This window comes from Sinocyclocheilus rhinocerous, unplaced genomic scaffold (genome assembly GCF_001515625.1).
Source record: "Sinocyclocheilus rhinocerous isolate Xijiao unplaced genomic scaffold, SAMN03320098_v1.1 scaffold223, whole genome shotgun sequence".
Classification (NCBI taxonomy): Eukaryota; Metazoa; Chordata; class Actinopteri; order Cypriniformes; family Cyprinidae; genus Sinocyclocheilus; species Sinocyclocheilus rhinocerous.
The window spans coordinates 47,868-69,171 of NW_015627230.1; the positions used below are offsets into that span (position 1 = coordinate 47,868).

Sequence of the window (21,304 nt, forward strand, 5' to 3'; positions counted from 1 at the left end):
TGCTGGTATCTTAAGGACTTTCGTGGACAGCTGACTCCTAAAGTTTTTGATATTCTTCATATTCTGTGTGGAGGTCCGTTCACACTGATAGAAATTAATCTTTTCCAATAAGTTTAAACTGATTTTTACCTTTTATGGGCATTTTACCTTTATAAAGCGTGCATTATCTTTTGAGTCAAATTGTTACATTTTATCAGTGAATTAGAATAATAAGATATTTGGGCTGTTACCAAGGAAATGAAATCAGTATCAACAAAATTCAGTGCAATGCAGTGGCATTTAGATGTGTTTACACACTGTTTAATGCAGGACATGCATGCATTTAACATACAATTACAAATGCATAAATAATGTTTTGATATATTAAACATAAAACGTTGAATACTGATATTTGAAATTATTTAAATAATAAAAAGGTACTTTAAATGTGAAATTAAAACCGCCAGCAGGTGGCAGCAAGTCACTGTTAATAAGTGAGTCATTGCGATTGAACCGAATCATTTAAACGGTTGATTCATTCAGGAACAAAACACCGTCATGTTGCTCAGAGACGCAAAACAGCGCTGTGGCTGTGTTTGGAATTACTTTTGTTTTCGAAATAGCGCAAAAACAAGCAATATATCTCTGCAGGAGAACTGGAGCGCGTTTGCGCCAGACTTTAAAGAGCTGGATGAGAACGTGGAGTACGAGGAGAGAGAATCAGAGTTTGACATCGAGGACGAGGACAAGAGCGAACCGGAGCAGACCGGTAAACACACACACACACACACACACACACACACTGCTGTAAGTGACACTGATGTGTGTGTGTGTGTGTATCAGGTGCGGACGCTGCAGAGGACGAGGAGGTGGACGTCACGTCAGTCGATCCCATCCCAGCGTTCTGCAGCAGGTCAGTCGCGCTAAATTTCACATCGTTTTAATATCATAGTCACATACGTGTTTTTCTTCTTTTTTTCTAGTTTTGTTTATGTTTGTTTATATTGTTTAGTCAGGTTTTAAATTCAATTTTGACAATCGCAAAATAAATTTCATCCAATAATTTGACATTATTGTTAATATCATCATAGTTTTGAGTGTTTTTGTTTTTTTAGTTTTGACATTTTTGTTTCTTCACATTGTTTAATCCCGTTTATTTTGACATCCGCAAAAAAAAAAAGTTAAATGTAATTCACAAAATTTCAAATAATTTTCAAATTATGGTTACAAATGTGTTTTTGTTGATCATTTTCTACTTTTGACATTTGTTTGTTCATATTGTTTAAACCAGTTTATTTTTCGCAAAATAAAATTTAAATGTAAGTTGCAAAATTTTGTTATTTTTAAATACGTTACAGCTTAAAAGTTGTTTTTGTTTGTTCATATTGTTTAATCAAGTTTTTCACATTTGCAAAATTATTTTAAAATTTGACTATTTTACGTTATTTTTAATATACTGTTTCTCATATGTATTAGTTGTTTGTTTTTTAAACTTGGATGTTTTTCATTGCTTATATTGTTTAATCTAGTTTGTTTTGACATTCAAAAAGTGCATTTTACATTTTTAAACATGTTTTTGTTAGTTTTTTAGTTTTGACGTTTTTGTTTGTTTGTATCGTTTGATCAGGTTTTCGACATTTGCAAAATAGTTTTCAATTAATTCGCTAGATTATACACTATTTTTAATATCATCATACAGTTTCATGTGTTAGTTCATTTTTAAGTTTAGACGGTTTTTGTTTGTTCATATTGTTTAAAGGGGTGGTTGACTGTTTTTTTTTCTGTACTTAATTGTGTTTATGCGGTGCAGTCTAACATGTGTTCATGCTTCGTTTTTTTAAAAACCCATTATTTTTTTCACATAATTTACCTTTATTCCACACCGCTCTGTCCCTTCTCCTATAAACGCTGGAGGGGTTTATCAGGGTTTGTGACGTCACAAACCCAGGAAGTAGCTCGTTGTACTTCCTACGAGCCGTAACTGTAGGTATTAAAATGCCATAATTATAAAAGACGAAATCTCCGTTTGCATTGAACTTTCAGCGTCGCAACTTTGCAGATATCGTTTATGCTCATTGTTTAAATCACAATCAACCACCCCTTTAAACCAGTTTATTTTTCACCAAAAAATGTTTTAATGTAAGTCGCCAAATTTTTTTATTTTTAATTATTATTTTACAGTGCAAGTGTTTGTTTATTTTTTGTTGTTTTTGTTTGTTCGTATTGTTTAATCAAGTTTTTGACATTAACAACATCTTAAATTAAATTTTAAATTTAATTCACTATATTTTACATAATTTATAATATCGCAGTTTTAAATGTGTATTCGTTATTTTTTTGTTTGTTCATATCGTTTAATCAGGTTTTTGACGTTCACGATATAAAGTTTTCATTTAATTTGCTATAATTTACATTATTTTTAATATTATCATACCGTTTCACATGTGTTCATTTTGACGTTTTTTGTTGGTTCGTATTGTTTAAACCAGTTTATTTTTCGCGAAATAAAAATTTTAATTGAAATTTTTATTTTTAATTATCTTACAGTGCAAATGTGTTTGTGCTAATTTAGTTTTTGTTTGTTCTTATATAATCCAGTCTATTTTTACATTAAAAAAATGAGTTTTGCGTTATGTTTTGTCGTATAGTAGTGTTGCTGTTTTTTCTCAGTAAATTTAATCGAGTGTTTTTCGCGGCGTTTGCAGTGATGAGGAGCTGGAGGACTTTAAAGCGCTGCTGTATCTGCCCATCGCTCCGGAGGTGGAGGAACCTGAGGAGAACCCGTTTGGCCCTCCGCCCGACGCCGCGGGTCAGAACGCCACGCCCGACGACGGCTCCGCCCACAGTGGCCCCGGCGACAAAAAACAGCGGCAACCGTCATCCGACGGAGGGCCACCCAAGAAGAAGATTCGCACCACCACCATCGAGCTGCAGGGCGTCCCAAACGATGGTAAGAGAGTCGCTCGTGATGAAAAACTGGCCTAACGATTATCGACATTATCGACAACATCAACAATAAAAAATTGTCGACAAATATTTTTGTTGTCCAGTAGTCCAGTAGTCTCATCTCATATTACCTAATGTAAGAGCCTGCAATAACGCGGTTTGACCAGTGTGGCGCTGTAGCGCAAGACTGTAATTCAGCCCTCCTGATGCAATCCAAGAGAAGAAGACAGCACTTCAGCGCAAACACAGCCGAACCTGAAGCTGTTGAGTGGCGTTTGATGAATATGTAAATATATGCTGTGCGCTTTCCTCTAAATAACGAAATAAACACAACAAAAACTGACAGCGGTGAGAAAGCAGCAGTTAAGAAAGCATCTGATTACAGTAATGTGGATGTTTCACGAGCTCTGCAGTTCGGCATAATATATATAATATAATAATATATAAATTCAAATATGAATCAAGTTGAGCGAATCATATTTTTATATTAGTGGTGTCAAAATTAGCGCGTTAACGCAGGCGATTAATTTTTTTCAGTTTAACGCGTTAAAAATATTTAACGTAATTAACGCAGGGGCGGAGCTAGGTTTGGCCACCGCACTCACAACTGCTAAAGAATTGCGTTTATTTAGATGTAGAACTTCTTTACGACCATATCAAATGGGCGACTTTTCAGACTTTTCATATAAAAGCACGAAAGAAACGACGAGCAAAGAATGTCGTAGTTATGTCGTCAGTTAAGTCATGAAGTTACAAAAAGGCGATTAAATCTGCCTTAACACTGTGCATGTAAGTATTTGTTATTTATGAGTCACGTTTAAAGCAGTGTCAGATCCGCGTCATGTTCAGCAGCGGCAGCTCTTAAAGTAACAGCAGCCAAAATATCCTAATTACCAGCTGCTGTGATGTCTGTTAATCAAAGAACAAAATAAAAAAAAGAAATCTGTAACTTCTGTAGCTTTAAGCTTTAATTTATCTCGGTGTTTAATTTAGAATTTAGTGTTTGATAAATTTATTCAATTATATTTTCTACTTGCTGAAGGGCACAGTTTATGTGAAGATGGTTTTAAGTTCACTTAAATTAGAAGTTATTTTTTAAAGTCTAATAAATTTTAAAATTGATAGCTTTCAATTATGCTGTAATGTTGAAATGCTGTAGTCAATGGTTAAACATTAGGAAAAAATTCATTGAGACATCAATCAGTATCAGTGATACTTGCCTTCAGTCATAAAAAAAGATAGTATTAAACTAATATTAAAAATATACTTTGTTTCTACATTTATTTGAAGATTGAAAGTGAAATTATTGCAGTGTAAAATTATATTGAAAAACATTAACGTAAAAGAGTCATTTGTTTGTGAATTGGACTGTGCAGCAGTGTTATTTTATTATTGTTTATATACTTTTATAGTATTTATTTATGATGTATTTATATTTTTTATAGTTTAATGCTAATAAACTTTAACGTTAGGTGGGATTAATAGCGATTAATTTCAGAAAAAAATGTGCGATTAATTAGTTGTTGTTTTTTTAGCCATGATTAATGAGTCCTTAAAAGAATCAGTTCAAAAGAGTCATTTGTTTGTGAATTGGACTGTGCAGCAGTGTTATTTTAGTATTGTTTATATACTTTTATAGTATTTATTATGATGTATTTATATTTTTTTATAGTTTAATGCTAATAAACTTTAACGTTAGGTGGGATTAATCGCGATTAATTTCAGAAAAAATGTGCGATTAATTAGTTATTTTTTTAGTTAATCGATAGACAAGCACTAGTTTATAGTCATGATACAAACGCGGCATGATTCATGAGTCTTTTTGACTGAGTCCTTAAAAGAATCAGTTCAAAAGAGTCATTTGTTTGTGAATTGGACTATGCAGCAGTGTTATTTTATTGATTCTGATGTATTTAGATTTTTTATAGTTTAATGCTAATACATAATTTTATTTAAATTGATATTTTTTATGATGTCACTTCCTCTGACGCCTGCGTTCGTGTCTCGCAGAGGTCCATCCGCTGCTGGGTGTGAAGGGCGACAGTAAGTCCAAGAAGAAGGCGGCGGGGCGGCCCAAGGGATCGAAAGGTAAAGACAAAGACTCTCCGTTCAGACCCAAAGTCTACCGGGACAGAGCAGAGGGGCTGGGGATGCCAGGTAAGACGACCTTTGACCCCTGTGGGTCCGCTGCGGCTTGAGCTCAGCTGTGATTGGCTGCTTCCTGCTTGCCTTCCTGTCCTTCCTGCTCTGACCTCCTCGATGTGCGAGCGAATGCTTCAGGTCTGCAGTCCTCCCCGATCATTCCCATGATGCCCTGCAGCCAAACTCGCGCACTAAAACCGGCCTAATAATTCAGTCAAGATACTAAACAAAAGCAAAGACCGTTCCTGGTGACGTTTCAGTTTTAAACGTTGCTTTTATTACTACTAAAATTAGTTTTGAATGCAAATCTTTAAAAGATTCAGATTCAAATATGAATCAAGATGAGCCAATCGTATGTTTATAAAAGCGGCATGATTCATGAGTCTTTTTGACCGAGTTATTAAAAGAATCAGTTCAAAAGAGTCATTTGTTTGTGAATTTGACTGTGCAGCAGGGTTATTTTAATATTACTTTATAGTATTTCTTATGATGTATTTATATTTTTTAAAGTTTAATTGTAATAATTTTATTTAAAATAATATTTTTATACATTAATAAAATATTTTTTGTTTTAACTTTAATTGTTACATGAATGTAATTTTTTGTTTTATTTTAATTATTATTATTTTTATTTTAATGTTAATTTTTGATGGTTTAACATAATATTTTATTTTCATATTTTATTTTTTATTTTGTGTTATCGTGATGATTTTTTTGGCCATATCGCACAACCCTAATTTAAATTATATTATATTTAAATACTTTCAGGTTTGTTTGTTTTTCTGTGCTTTCGTAATTTTCTTTTATTTTTCCTATTTAGCTTTTAGTTTTCGTAATTTTACTAATAGATACTTATTTTATTTCACTTCACCATTTTTAATTTAAGTTTTTCATCTAATATTTCATTTATATTTTAGCTTTATTTTAATTAACGAAAATTATTTTTATTAGTTAATAATTTTAGTTTAGTCGTACGATTCCCAGCTGTGGTTTTCATATTGTTCGTATCTTGCATTAAAGCATGCGAATGATGATTTGCTTGCGATTATATGCCGATTTATGTCATAAATTGGATCGAAATTAGCTTTGGTGCAGATTTGCATTGCTTTGTCGCTTCGCTCTTTGGGCCTTTACGTTGACCTGAAGGATTTAACGATTTTTATTCACGAATATATTCATTTTACATATTAGTTAGTTTAATTTAACCACACGAATGCTGTTCTTTCAGGAAATCTGGTCTCGGCGGTGTACAAGCAGCACGAGGTTCAGGGTTTGGACTGAAGCTGAAGGCCTCTGGCGCCCCCTGTCTGTGTGGATGAATGACATCGCTCTTTTTTTATGGACTCTATGGACTGTACTTGTGTTGTATTATTATTATTATTATTACTTGTGTTGTATTATCAACGACGCCACAGTTTGAAGCCCATCCGATCAGTTTCCTCGCACAGAGAGAGTGATAGGAAGAGGGAATCATGTATTTTTTGTTTAGAGTAGATGGATCTGTCTCCGTGTATAAGCACTAGTCGGGTCGTATACTCAGTCACATGTCTTTTATTTGTTTTGCGTTTGTTTCTTTATTTCTGAGACTGGTTGTGTTTTTTTTATACATATTAAACCAGTTTGTTTTTTGAGAGTGGCTACTATGTGTAAAATGTGTTTTGGTAGAATGTTTTCAGGGTTATGAAGAACATCTGTGGAATAAATCCACCCACTCAGGAGTGTTTTTCTAGCGAGCAGCCGCCATTTTGTTTCCTGCACTGACAGTTTCCATCCAGCAGATGGAAGCAGAGCGTGAATGAAAGAGCGCGGGAGAAAGACCTTTTTCTGTTATTCAGTTCCATTTTGTGCTTTTCTAAGGTTGGATTCCATTTTATGTTTCTGTGTTTTATTCACAAACATCTCAAGAGTGAAAATCAGACGAAAGTAAGTGAACTTCTGAGAGAAACTCCACTTTCTTAGTTCAGATTCTCTCTGGTTTGAGGCTCAAAACATTACTCACATGGTATTTGTTAATTGTCTCAAAATAGTTTGAAAGAACGAAGATAATGCTTTAGTAAGTCATAATTAAGATATTTTAAAAAGTCAAAGTCAGGTTTGCCTTTTTTTCTTTTTCTTTTTTACCTAATAGGCCTAATTATGATATAAAAGTATGTAAAAGTCATTTTGACTTTTCATGTCACAATTTCAAATGTTTACACCAAATTCTAATGGTTTCCACTACTAATATGATTACAAACCATCACCTTTTAACATTAAAACCATTAAAAATGGTTTTCTGTAGTGTGTTTTGGGGACATATTTCATTAGGATTTATTGGTTTTAACAATAAGCCACCAATAGAAGGTGACCAATTACCACAGGGTCCATTAAAACCAATACAAGGCCCATTATAACCAGTAAAACCATTACAAATTTTGTGATGGTGTCTATAGTTTTTTTTTCAGCAGGATATAATTTAGTATTTAATAATGTAGACTTAAAGCCATAATTTCGACTATTTGCCTCATAGTATGTCATATATTTGACATTTAAAGTCATTTCGATTTAGTATGTCAATTTCGACATTTAAATTAATGGCTTTGTGTCATAATTTCTACTTATTTAGACTTTTTGTCATTTCGGTCGTTTAAAGTCGTAATTACTGAAGTCATAATTTTGACTTGTCGTGGCTTACATGATTTTTTTTTCTCTCTCTTATGTGACAAAAATCATTCATGAAATTTGGAAATAACATTAACGTAACTACGGCTATTTGTCAAAACTACCCGATGTCAGAATTTAAAATCGGTGTAGTACAAATTCATAGATGCTCGTTGAAAGTGCAGTCTCTATAAAATGATGTAATATTCATGAACGGTAGGAAATCCGTTTGTCAAAGTGTGTGGAAACTAAGCGCGGGAATTCACGCGCTCCGTTCAGAGACCGTTAGTTGTCGTTTCACTTAGGAACGCCCACTTCAATAACGTTACCACAAAACAAAAACTCAACACTCTTTAAGTAGCTAATTAAAATCTCATCTTTATTACAACCACATGTACATCATATTCCTAGAAAATTATTTCTAAAAGTGGAAACAAGCAAAATCCAATGAGAGGCAGAGTTTTTCTGTTAATGTTCCATTTGTTCACATCCATTATTCACAGCGTTTGACTCACGGCGGAAATGACGTGATTCACCTCAGAAACGAGCGCGAGAGAGTCACAGTTGTGAGGAAAAATTGTAAACACTCCAGTGCTCGTGCGCCAAAAATAGTGCAGGTGGGAAAAATCCTGATTTTCTGCTCAAAGAAGAAGAAAAAAAAACATCCGCAAACATCCCACGCTGACACGGGTGACTCCAAAAATACTTCTGCTTCTTCTACTTTGGAAAATAATTAGGTCTCATTCATGAAACGCGATCAGAACGAATTTGCGTACATCATTCATTGTCTAACTTAGCTTATCAACTCGTGCAGAATTCATTCTGCTTGCGTTGCATGGGGCTTGTAAAGTTGAAACCTTGTTGTTTGCGGAAAGGTGCGCTGAAAATATCTGAAAACAGTTCAGTGCGTCGATCGTCTTTCTCTCCAAATTGTTGTACTTCTGTTAACACCACTTATAATTCTTATTCGAGTCATTATAAAAGTTCTTTGTTTCTTTTCGTGACATCAATTGTGAAGAGCACAAGAAAAATAGCTTTAAAAATACAGTTATAGTGCAAGAACCCACACACTTCACAACACGCGCTCACGTTTCTGCTCCCCGATCTCCGGCATAACCCTGCACACCCAATCACCGGCCCTGGCGGCGTATCCGACTCCCGATCCGTCGTTAGATTATCCGATATTATTCCCAGACAATCAGATTCATGATTGAAAGGAGGAGGGGCTGTGCTAACGCCACAAATTAGCTAGCGGAAGACAGTCGGAAAGGGAACTCTTTAAATTTTGTGCAAAAGTGACGTAATTCGGATGTCGTTTATAGGCTAGTTGCAAATCATGTCGAAGAAATTAAATCTCACGGTTAGCACCACCTTAAAAATTATCCGTAACGTAAACTTTTCTTGGCACCAAATGAAATTCGTTTTGTCTGGTGTCGGTATCTGTTGTATTGCTTCATGCGGTCGAATCAAACTGCAGTGAATTCGCTCCCTAATAAAACATCTCTTCACAACACAATGCAAAACAAGATACTGCAAATATAACATTTAAAAATCAATGTACTACGGTGTTCGGAAACGTCTGTATCTACAGTAAACCTCAATGTCAGGAGGTAGCTTTGTGTAGTGCGGCCGGTCCAACAAACACACACACACACACACAAGTCAATCTGAACACTCGCTCGGTGGGTGTCGCTATACAGTTGTGACGGTGAGCAACGATGTAGGCAGCCGCCGGGTGTCTCCGCTGGGGCCCAGGCGCGTTCCGTGCGTCAGGAGTTCCTCTACGGTGGTCCAGTCGTCCAGCAGCTTCCGGTTCCTCAGGCGACTTAGTTTCCTCTGGCTCAGCTCCAGAACGGTACTACAACTCTCTCTGTTAGCTCCTCCCACGACTCCACCGCTATGCACCAATCCTGACGCAGCTACGCCGCAGCCGCTGTTGTTTCTGGCCTGTCGCTGTTTCTGCAGCATGTGTTCGCGGCGCTCGGTGCGGCTCCAGTAGCGACCCATGCGGACCTCACTGTGACTCTCTTCGTCCGTGCTCATGCCGCTACGCTCGTCCGCCAATCTGGACGCTCGATCCCGCAGCATCTGGTTTCGCAAAGCGTGCAAATTCCCACCGGGTGGTTTCCTAGCGGGCGTGTGGCCCTCCAAGGTGCTGTAGAGTCCGCCAACGGATCCCGCGCGGTTGGCAGGTTTCGGCCAGGTTTCGTTGTCCTGACTGGGCGTGTGACTTAGAGTGTGGAACCTGTTGTTGGGCGTCTGTTGGGTCACAAAGCTCCTCTGGAGCTGCGGTTCGGTGGATGCTCGGATCCTGCCGTTGGCGTGAAGATCCAGAGGCGTGCAGCAGTGTTCGTCAACTGGAGAGATCAGGGACGGTTGACTCATTGCGTGTAGAGTTTGTGTAGGGTGTGCAATGGCGTGCATAAGTGCCAAGTCCGGCTCCTCAGGGAGATTCATGGGCAGGTCGACTCTGTGGCCGCAGGGATGCAGCGTGGCCCTGCAATAGTTGGGTGAGGCCGGGTGACTCGCCCGTCTGCGGTACTCCATTGGCGCGGGGCGGTGATGCAGCGTCCTGCTTCTTCTCAACATTCCCGCAGAACTCGGAAGAGGCACAGGATTGAACAGCGAGCCGCTGCTGGAGCTGTGCCTGTTCAAACACGGACGCTCCGCCTTGCGGTACTGCATGGACGAAACGCGCGACAAACCGCGCGATCCTTGGATGGGCGCGCAGACGTTTTGAGGCTGCACCGTCAGCGTTTCTGGGATGGCCTCTAGGGGGTGTTTTATCTGGCTGTCGCACCGCTCGCGAGAGCACGGCTCCCCCTGGTGGTGCATGCGCGCGTTGTAATGGCGCATGCGTTTCTCGAGCAGACGCTGGAAGCGCAGGAACTCGCCGGTGCTGACGCTGTAAAAACCCGAGTCGCTCAGTTCAGACGAGATGAACGACTCAGACGACGGCGACCCGCCGTGGCGCTCCTCAAGCCCCTCCTCCGTCTCCACCCCCGACAGCTCCCCCTGGTGGAAGCTACCATCCGTCCAGCCGAGCCCGCTGTCCAGCTCGTGATGAAGAGGCAGGTAACCCAGGGGTTTCTCCATCATGTAGTCATCGTCATCAGTCTGTCGAAAACACACAAACACACATATTATGACATTAGAGCAATAAGCCATTCAAAGTAATGAGTTACAGTGATTTTACCAGGGTAAAAAGACTCTGTGTGTTTTTATGCGTTATGTTGTATCCAAAAGCACCCTCTAAAGGTCATTGCACACTGAGTCACGTACGTTAAAAAATAAATACGACCTCACACTGTGTCAATCACGTTTACACACTGCCTCTGAAACTTTTGTCCATCATAAAAAAAATCAGATTGGGTTCGATTTTCTGCGTTTTTCGCATCCGTAGCAAGCATTTTGAGAGGTGTTTTGACAATTCAGAGCCACCGTACAAGCAAACGCCAAAATCCAGAAAGGCGATTGTCAAGTTTCGCAGCACAAAGCACTGTAAAGATCCTTGCACACATCCTTGATCATTTATTAATACATAAATGATCGACAATTAATTATTAATAGTAAAAATAATAAGATTTAAAAAATAATAATAAGTAAAAAATGTAAATAATAAAATTATATATATATATTTTTTTTTGCAAATTTTCCGAACAGTATCTGAGGGGTGCTAGCTTTGTCAAACTAGGCTTTAAAATGCTATTATGCTCTAAGTGATTTCAAATGCATTGCTATGCAATTACTAGGATGTTCCTGGAGTATTGCAAGTGAACGGCACATGCACAAATTCACTTTCACAGACGTTTACATTAAATGTTCCCTCCTGGTGGAATGACCTGCCCAATTCAATCCCAGCAGCCATTCTCTTCAAGAATTGGCTAAAAACAAATCTCTTCCATCTTTACTTGACCCTCTAACTCTAGCACTCTCTATTCTAATTCTATTCTTTTTTTAAAAACTGCCCCTTTTAGACTTGTACTCTATTCATTTACTAACTGCTTGTCTTCTTAAAAAAAAAAAAAAACTTACACTAGCTTCTCTATTCTTTTTGTATTCTATCTATTTGTTTTCTTTTTATTTATTATACAATTAGCAAAAAAATGCCTCTAACACTAGCTTGTTCTATTCTTTTTCTATTCTATATTCTAATATATAATTTAAAAAAAAACCTTGCTATGTGTACTGCGTTAAGCTAACTGAGACTTGTTATAGCACTTGCATATCATTGCTCTTTTGTTGATTTTAATTGCTTCCATTGTCTTCATTTGTAAGTCGCTTTGGATAAAATCGCCTGCTGAATGAGTAAATGTAAATGTATAATGGGTGGTTGCTAGGTGGTTTTTAAATGGTTCAATACTATTGATACTGTTACAGGTTTGTGCATATTTAACAGCAAACTCATATGTGGTTCATCCAGTCAGGAGTTATCAGTTCAAATATACATGCATTTATAACTTTGAGAAAGTTTATGGGGTATTTTTAAAATAATTATGTACCTTTAAATGGCTGACGGAAATGTGCAACGAAAAGTTGAGTTAATTTACAGCGACATGGGCGTCCGTTGACGATGCAACAAAATTACACAGAGCTTAACTATATATGCAAATGAGCAGCGACAGCCAATAGCATTGCATACATTAGATACTGCAGTCGAGTAGAAACGCTGACTATTAATCCACAATGCAGATTAAATCATTCTCAGTGTGAATGCATCTCAAGTAATAAAGAAAAACGTAGGTATGTTACATTTAAATTCTAATTAATTCTATCGATTGAACGGTCGTCTATCGGAGCCCAAGAGTCACTCTGGTGGCTCTCAGTCTTCAGCCGTATTTATGATCGCTAGTTGCCTGGTAACACATAACTTACATAATATGTGACTCCTCGCCTCTCGGTCTGTGACGGATGAAGAGAGTCACACGAGAACCAGAACAACAACAATCCCTCAGATCTGAACTTGTGCCGCTGAACACAGCTTCTAGATTCATTCGGTCTGCATTAATTGGTTGCTGTTGCATTTAGACTACACTACACCACTTTTTTTTAAGGCAAGACACTATTTAAGGAAGAAACATTTTCATGCACTGGTTAATTTTGGGCTTTTGGGATTTTCAAGACGTTGTTTCAGTGGAAAGAAAACATCCAAAATATTTAAGTTATTGTAAAACAATGTTATTGCACTTTATTAGTAGATTTCAATATCTTTAAAAACCATTTTCCCAAAATGAGTTTGTTTCTCCACTTCTACATACACCAAATTTTACGGTTTTATTCAGATCTATATTCTATCTATTTTTGCACTTTACCTAGTTGCATCTAATTTAAACATATCTTTAAAGGCCATTTTCTCAATATTTATAGTTTGTTTCTCCAGTTCAGCAGCGCTTACACACACCAAACTTAACGGTTTTATTCATATCCATATTCTGAAAGTTTTTATAGAAGGGTTTGTTAATATATCATTCATACTGATTTATACAACGCTTTATTGCTTAAAACATGGTCAAAATTGTTGTTTTTTTCAGTCTGTTGATGAAGTATTTTCTGATTTACAGAGCGATAGAAATCCAAAATTCCTTCTGTAAAAACCTTTAACATGTCAATAAAATCAAGTTCGGATTTCTGTTCTGTGCACTTAGTCATTTCATTAGATAATGCATATTTGAACATAATTTAAGAAAACTTGTAATACAAAAATTGTTTGCAATTCTTAATGTATTCAATCAACTGGGCAAGTATGTTGATGTTTATTAGTCAGTTTTTACCCATCATGTGATGTCTTGCCTTGAACATACACTCCGAACATTCGTCATTGAACGTTCAATAATTCAGCGGTTCTTCATCAGTTATTCCTTAAGCCCTGGTCATATATTCACGCTGTATTTTGTGACTCTCACCTGACTCTGGAAACTTCTGGGTTCCTCCAGGTTGGTGTTGCAGCATCCGATCAGACAGTTCTGTGCCGGAGACACGCCGCTGGAGAACTCATGGTCCTGAAACGTTAAGCATAGAACCGGACTGTTGTTCACTCCAGAACCAAGCGCATTTTGAATTATTACATCAAGAAGAGCATCATTATTACAGATGGTAATGTGATTTCAAACCCTTTCTGCTCTTGTGAGAAGAATGTGCCAGCATTTCCGCTGCTTTCCTGATTAATTATTAGCATAATGAGGCTGTGATGTAGAAGAGTGATTATTTTAAACGTCTGTCTGTCTCTCCTTCAGTCGCTTTATTAAAGGCTGTTTCCTCCTAAGCAATGCACACGTGAAATGTGTGTGTGTGTGTGTGTGTGTGTGTGTGTGTGTGTTCCCAAGCGTAGCTAAATGCATGAATAATTCCAGAGCATAAGAGAGCAGCTCCATTTTGAAAAAAACACACACACACACACACAATCACACACACACAATCACTCACACATACACACACACACACATATACACACACACACACACACACACACACACACACACTAACACACACAATCACATACACACACACACACACACAGTTTAGCATCTCCTAACACGACACACACAAGAAGGATGAAACAACTGCTTTAAACACTCATTTAAGATTGGCATTGCAGAATGATCAGGGTTTGGAAAGACATTTTTGATATTCATGTCAAAGTCTACAATCACACCATAAACAAAAGTGCCTGACAGTGATGATCCTTTGTTCTTTTGTTTTTTTTTGATTATTTACATCATTTTAAATGTGGCACAAATCAGACTGGTTTAAAGAGATCAAATTCCTGAAATGATCTGCATGCATAAAACTAATTATCTAATAATTCTCATTAAAAAGACATAATATTATATATTCATAAATAAATAAAATATAGTAATAAAAAGAAATGCCAGTCATTTCTATTTATTATTGTATTACTTTGTATTAATATATATTTTGTATTAATTTATTTTAATATAAATTAATTAGACAGGACAAAAATGACTTAAAGGTATTGATATTATTATTAATTATGATATTATGTAGCTAAAAATTAATAATAAAATTATATATATATATTAATTTTAGTATACATCATCTCGTCATGAACATTAAGAGCTAATAATAATCATAATCTGATTATGTAGAAATGCCAAATCATTTCTAATTTTATTTAGTTATTAAAATAATGTAGACTGACATATTGGTATTAATGCAAATTTATAATGATATATAAATTTAATAATGATACGGTTATAAATTAGATCATTTTCATAAAAAATACAATCATACGGAAATAAAAGTATAATATATTAAAAATGTATTTCATTATGGATGTAGTTTTTATAAATATGGTATATACAGTATGTTATTATAATGAAAGCCACTGGCCATCAATAACTACATGCATATTACACATGCAATATTGACAGCTGATACTCATCATAATCTGATCATGTTTATATCTTACATTGTAGGCCCGTCGTCCTCTGTGCTCCAGGTCTCTGGGCGTGTTTGGTAGGTACTCGTACCTGCTTCCGTCTCTATGGGTCCCGGGGAGGGTCATGTGATTGTAGTACGACCTGAGAACACAACAAACACTCATATATTACACTCATAAATATCTGTAGGAATATTATATGCTGAAAACACAAGTCAGCACACATCTCTGGCTCCGCCCCCTTCCTCTAAGATGCTGTTATTGTATGTGTTTAAGGAGCTTCTGTGAGCAGCTGACCTCATTCTGATAGAAAGACCAACAGCTGCATTGAGATGCCTGAAATATGAACGTTACACTTCACATACAATAGAAATATTAACAATAATTGGTAGTTTATAATAAATATAATTATGTTTGTCTTTGTACTTACAAAAATCGGCCGAATAAGAGTTTTCCCTACGTGTTCTATTTCATTTAATGTATACAGACCATAATAATATATATCTACAACAATTTTAAAATCGAGTAAACTTTGAAAATCAAAACTTCGCGCACGTGATTAGCACGTGTTTCCTCAGCGAATACAGCGCGAGAGGTGATGTCCGATTCGCGTGCAAATGACTCTTGTGAACCAGTTCTTTCGAATGAGTCCGTCGAGAAGATTCATGAATCAGAATCTTTAGAGCAGCGAATCGTTCAGAACCGTTGCGGAGTTCCCAACCGACTCACTCACTGAACCGCGCGCCATTTTTCGAATTTGAAAATAACCGGGAACCGTTACTGCGCCTAACTGCAGGTAAGCGAGTCTTCTTATTAATCTATTTACTAAATGTTTGTTTATATGACAACTTGTAATTAAAGATACATAATTAAAGCATTTGAACTGTTTTTTTTTTACATGATTATTATTAGTTATGGTTTAGCATATAGCAATGTCCAAATGTAAGGTCAACAGGTGGATGAGCAGTGGTAATCAACAAAACATTTACCTCTTTTAAACAATCACAAGTGTTCTTATATGACACAAATACAGTCACTGACAGCATCAATTTGGAACAGACAACACTTATTAGTCTAAAATGTCCCTAATGCACAATATTGACTTAAGCTAATGTTAGACTCTGCACTCAAAACTTCTTCTCAGTTATTGAATTGGGCAGCAAAAAGTTCATTTGGCAACTAAATTATTCATTTTAGGATCTAATGCCTCCCTAGTCATGTTTTTAGTCTGGAGCCACTGCATCCTTGATGTTTCCTTCTAAAAAGGAAGGGATCTCAATTGTCCAAACGTCTTTGCTGTATGAATTCTGCAGTGTGTTCATCACATGAAGCTGTAAAATGCAATGAAACGCTATACTATGCTTGCGTGCGCATTCACATGCGCGTGAATGCAAAACTTAGCGTGACTGTGCCTTAAGGCCGCTCACATGCTAAAGATGGCTCTTGATGGAGCACGACGGATGGGAACACATCAGATGTGTTTTCGAGTTTGAAATCCTATCCATAACTGGACCTGCTCCTCGGACATTCCCACTGGTCAAATTTTGGTCACATGACCAAGTGTTACTTTCAAAAACCCTTGCGTTTTTGGCTCTTGAGAATCAGTTCGTTTGAACGAATCAGCCAAAAAGACCTCAAGCTTGTTTTGAATCACACTCGCTCAGTAAATCGTTTACGGAGTTCAGATTCATCAGGTAAATAACTAGAAGAATAACAAAACATGCAATAAATGGTAAAACTATTTGTGTTACAAATGAGTTTGATTATGGTTATGAAAATAATATGATAACAAGTACTAGTTGAAGCAGCATAATGGACAGTTTTTGTTCAGGAAAAATAACTATAATAGAATAAAAGCCAGTTTGCGCCAAGGACGATAACTATAACGATAGCTATGTTTTAATAATCGTTCAAATTCAGTGAGAACAGGGAAGTCCACAGCACAACTATACAATAACACAGAGTTACGATGTCATTGGAATCATGATTTATTTTCCCAGCTGATGAATGGTAAAGCAACTGACAGCCAATCAGAATCCATCTCAAGCATTTAAAGCTGCAGACGACAAAACTGCAGCGTGCTTATAATAAACAGAGCATTATCGTGCACTGGTGTGGACAATAATATAGTTATTGTTTTTATCGTTCTTGGAATGAACGCTAGAAACCTTGCACATTCACGTGGAAAATGCCTGTGTTTGCTCTCACGTTAAAAATAATTACGCATGCACTCTAAAAAGTCGTTCACACAAAACACACTCTTCATTTCAATTAGCAACAGAATTTAAACGAATGCAATAAGTTACTAATCTTTACTTAATAGAATCTCAAAAACGCAATGCTCATAAAATGAATAGACGAATAGCATTTTTAGGGCCAGATCTATTAACAGCTTGCGCCAGCGCAAACGGTCTTTTGGCGTTAAAATAGTAGTGTCAAGATTTACTAAAGACGCGCGGTAAAGAATTAGCGCTGAAAAGGCGTGGACGCAAAATTTAAGGGAGGAGAGTATTAAAATGAATCACGCAACACGATTTACTAACGCATCGTTAAAATAGTCCATGTGTCATCAGTGGTTCAACCGTAATTTTATGAAGCTACGAGAATACTTTTTGTGCGTAGTATTCTCGTAACTTCATAAAATTATGGTTGAATCACTGATGTCACATTTTAACGATGCGCGTACTACGTTTCTGTGCCTTGATTGTGGTAGTTCCCTTGCTGTCTATGGAGGGTCAGAGTGAGAGCTCTCAGATTTGATCAAAAATACCTTAATTTGTGTTCCGAAGATGAACGAAGGTCTTACGGGGTTTGGACCGACATGAGAGTGAGTAATTAATGACAGAATTTTCATTTTTGGGTGAACTAACCCTTTAATGTGTGCATTGTCAGTAAATCACACACAGAACATTCCCCTACCATTGGTGCTTTTATGGAACTGGGTTTTAATGTTAATTTGCTCTGTTTAGTAAATCTGGCCCTTAGTAACTATTAAAAGACTGTGTCGTGTGTGTGAACGGCCTCTTAAGTGCACGTCTGTGTTTGTCCTGCAGGGGGCAGCGGTGAGCTGCAGGTGTGTCGCACCTGTCCGAGGGAGGCAGTCGCGGCAGTGTGCATGAGTGCGGCCGGAGAGGATCCCACGGTCGCTCCGTCTGCGTGCTGCAGTCCGTCGTCCTGTTGTACTGCAGGCTCCGCCCCCGGCCCTCAATCTGAAGCGTGATTGGCTGCTCGTAGCTGGCCAGGATACGGAAGGCCTCTCGCTTCTGCAGGTGGGTCAGATCCCGACCGTGAACCTGAACGACAAGACAAACGTGGTGACCAGAAAGATCGAGATTAATTTGAGCCCTCGTTTAAGCGCGGATCCGTACGCTCTATTTCATCTGATTCGCTTTATCTCACGCACACACTACTATAGTGAAGCGCAGCTGTGTAAACATACCCCCCCACCCCAGCAGACGACCCGATCTGTTCAGGACTGAACTGAACCTCAGGCACACACACAAACACTCAGACACACACACACTCACTCACACACACACACTCTCTCACACTCACTCACACACACAAACACTCACACACTCAGACACACACACACTCACTCACACACACACTCAGACACACACACTCTCTCTCACACTCACTCACACACACTCAGACACTCACTCACACACACACACACACACTCAGACACACTCTCTCACACACACACACACACACACTCTCTCTCACACTCACTCACACACACTCAGACACTCACTCACACACACACACACACACTCAGACACACTCTCTCACACACACACACACACACACTCTCTCTCACACTCACTCACACACACTCAGACACTCACTCACACACACACACACACACTCAGACACACTCTCTCACACACACACACACACACACTCTCTCTCACACTCACTCACACACACTCAGACACTCACTCACACACACACACACACACTCAGACACACTCTCTCACACACACACACACACACACTCTCTCTCACACTCACTCACACACACTCAGACACTCACTCACACACACACACACACACTCAGACACACTCTCTCACACACACACACACACACACTCTCTCTCACACTCACTCACACACACTCAGACACTCACTCACACACACACACACACACTCAGACACACTCTCTCACACACACACACACACACACTCTCTCTCACACTCACTCACACACACTCAGACACTCACTCACACACACACACACACACTCAGACACACTCTCTCACACACACACACACACACACTCTCTCTCACACTCACTCACACACACTCAGACACTCACTCACACACACACACACACACTCAGACACACTCTCTCACACACACACACACACACACTCTCTCTCACACTCACTCACACACACTCAGACACTCACTCACACACACACACACACACTCAGACACACTCTCTCACACACACACACACACACACTCTCTCTCACACTCACTCACACACACTCAGACACTCACTCACACACACACACACACACTCAGACACACTCTCTCACACACACACACACACACACTCTCTCTCACACTCACTCACACACACTCAGACACTCACTCACACACACACACACACACTCAGACACACTCTCTCACACACACACACACACACACTCTCTCTCACACTCACTCACACACACTCAGACACTCACTCACACACACACACACACACTCAGACACACTCTCTCACACACACACACACACACACTCTCTCTCACACTCACTCACACACACTCAGACACTCACTCACACACACACACACACACTCAGACACACTCTCTCACACACACACACACACACACTCTCTCTCACACTCACTCACACACACTCAGACACTCACTCACACACACACACACACACTCAGACACACTCTCTCACACACACACACACACACACTCTCTCTCACACTCACTCACACACACTCAGACACTCACTCACACACACACACACACACTCAGACACACTCTCTCACACACACACACACACACACTCTCTCTCACACTCACTCACACACACTCAGACACTCACTCACACACACACACACACACTCAGACACACTCTCTCACACACACACACACACACACTCTCTCTCACACTCACTCACACACACTCAGACACTCACTCACACACACACACACACACTCAGACACACTCTCTCACACACACACACACACACACTCTCTCTCACACTCACTCACACACACTCAGACACTCACTCACACACACACACACACACTCAGACACACTCTCTCACACACACACACACACACACTCTCTCTCACACTCACTCACACACACTCAGACACTCACTCACACACACACACACACACTCAGACACACTCTCTCACACACACACACACACACACTCTCTCTCACACTCACTCACACACACTCAGACACTCACTCACACACACACACACACACTCAGACACACTCTCTCACACACACACACACACACACTCTCTCTCACACTCACTCACACACACTCAGACACTCACTCACACACACACACACACACTCAGACACACTCTCTCACACACACACACACACACACTCTCTCTCACACTCACTCACACACACTCAGACACTCACTCACACACACACACACACACTCAGACACACTCTCTCACACACACACACACACACACTCTCTCTCACACTCACTCACACACACTCAGACACTCACTCACACACACACACACACACTCAGACACACTCTCTCACACACACACACACACACACTCTCTCTCACACTCACTCACACACACTCAGACACTCACTCACACACACACACACACACTCAGACACACTCTCTCACACACACACACACACACACTCTCTCTCACACTCACTCACACACACTCAGACACTCACTCACACACACACACACACACTCAGACACACTCTCTCACACACACACACACACACACTCTCTCTCACACTCACTCACACACACTCAGACACTCACTCACACACACACACACACACACACACTCACTCACTCACACATGTTATTCTCATGATGCAAATAATGCTGCATCTTCATACCAACACACATCACTGCATAAGTCACAGGAGAGAGACGGCACATGTGTATGTGTGTGTGTGTGTGTGTGTGTGTGTGTGTGTGTGTGTGAAACAAGAGGCGGTGTG

General features: G+C 38.9%; 2 protein-coding genes across 2 annotated transcripts in view; one reads left to right on the forward strand and one right to left on the reverse strand.

Moving 5' to 3' along the window:
* The window catches only part of LOC107723014 (retinoblastoma-binding protein 5-like), a gene marked incomplete at its 5' end in the record, with an annotated part of 16,766 nt that extends 10,066 nt beyond the window's left edge, over positions 1-6,700 (forward strand). The window contains 5 exons of the mRNA XM_016531517.1: positions 631-748; positions 823-892; positions 2,685-2,929; positions 4,936-5,082; positions 6,296-6,700. Coding sequence (XP_016387003.1) covers positions 631-748; positions 823-892; positions 2,685-2,929; positions 4,936-5,082; positions 6,296-6,348 — 633 coding nt within the window. The remainder of the gene's footprint in view (positions 1-630; positions 749-822; positions 893-2,684; positions 2,930-4,935; positions 5,083-6,295) is intronic.
* Positions 6,701-8,989: 2,289 nt separating this feature from the next.
* Positions 8,990-18,220, reverse strand: LOC107722797 (uncharacterized). The gene is made up of 4 exons (XM_016531279.1): positions 18,191-18,220; positions 15,137-15,248; positions 13,611-13,706; positions 8,990-10,824 (listed from the first exon to the last, which is right to left on the reverse strand). Exons 2-4 carry the CDS (start codon positions 15,230-15,232, stop codon positions 9,400-9,402), a joined length of 1,617 nt encoding a protein of 538 aa, XP_016386765.1. The 5' UTR covers positions 15,233-15,248; positions 18,191-18,220; the 3' UTR covers positions 8,990-9,399.
* Between the last annotated feature and the right edge of the window lie 3,084 nt (positions 18,221-21,304).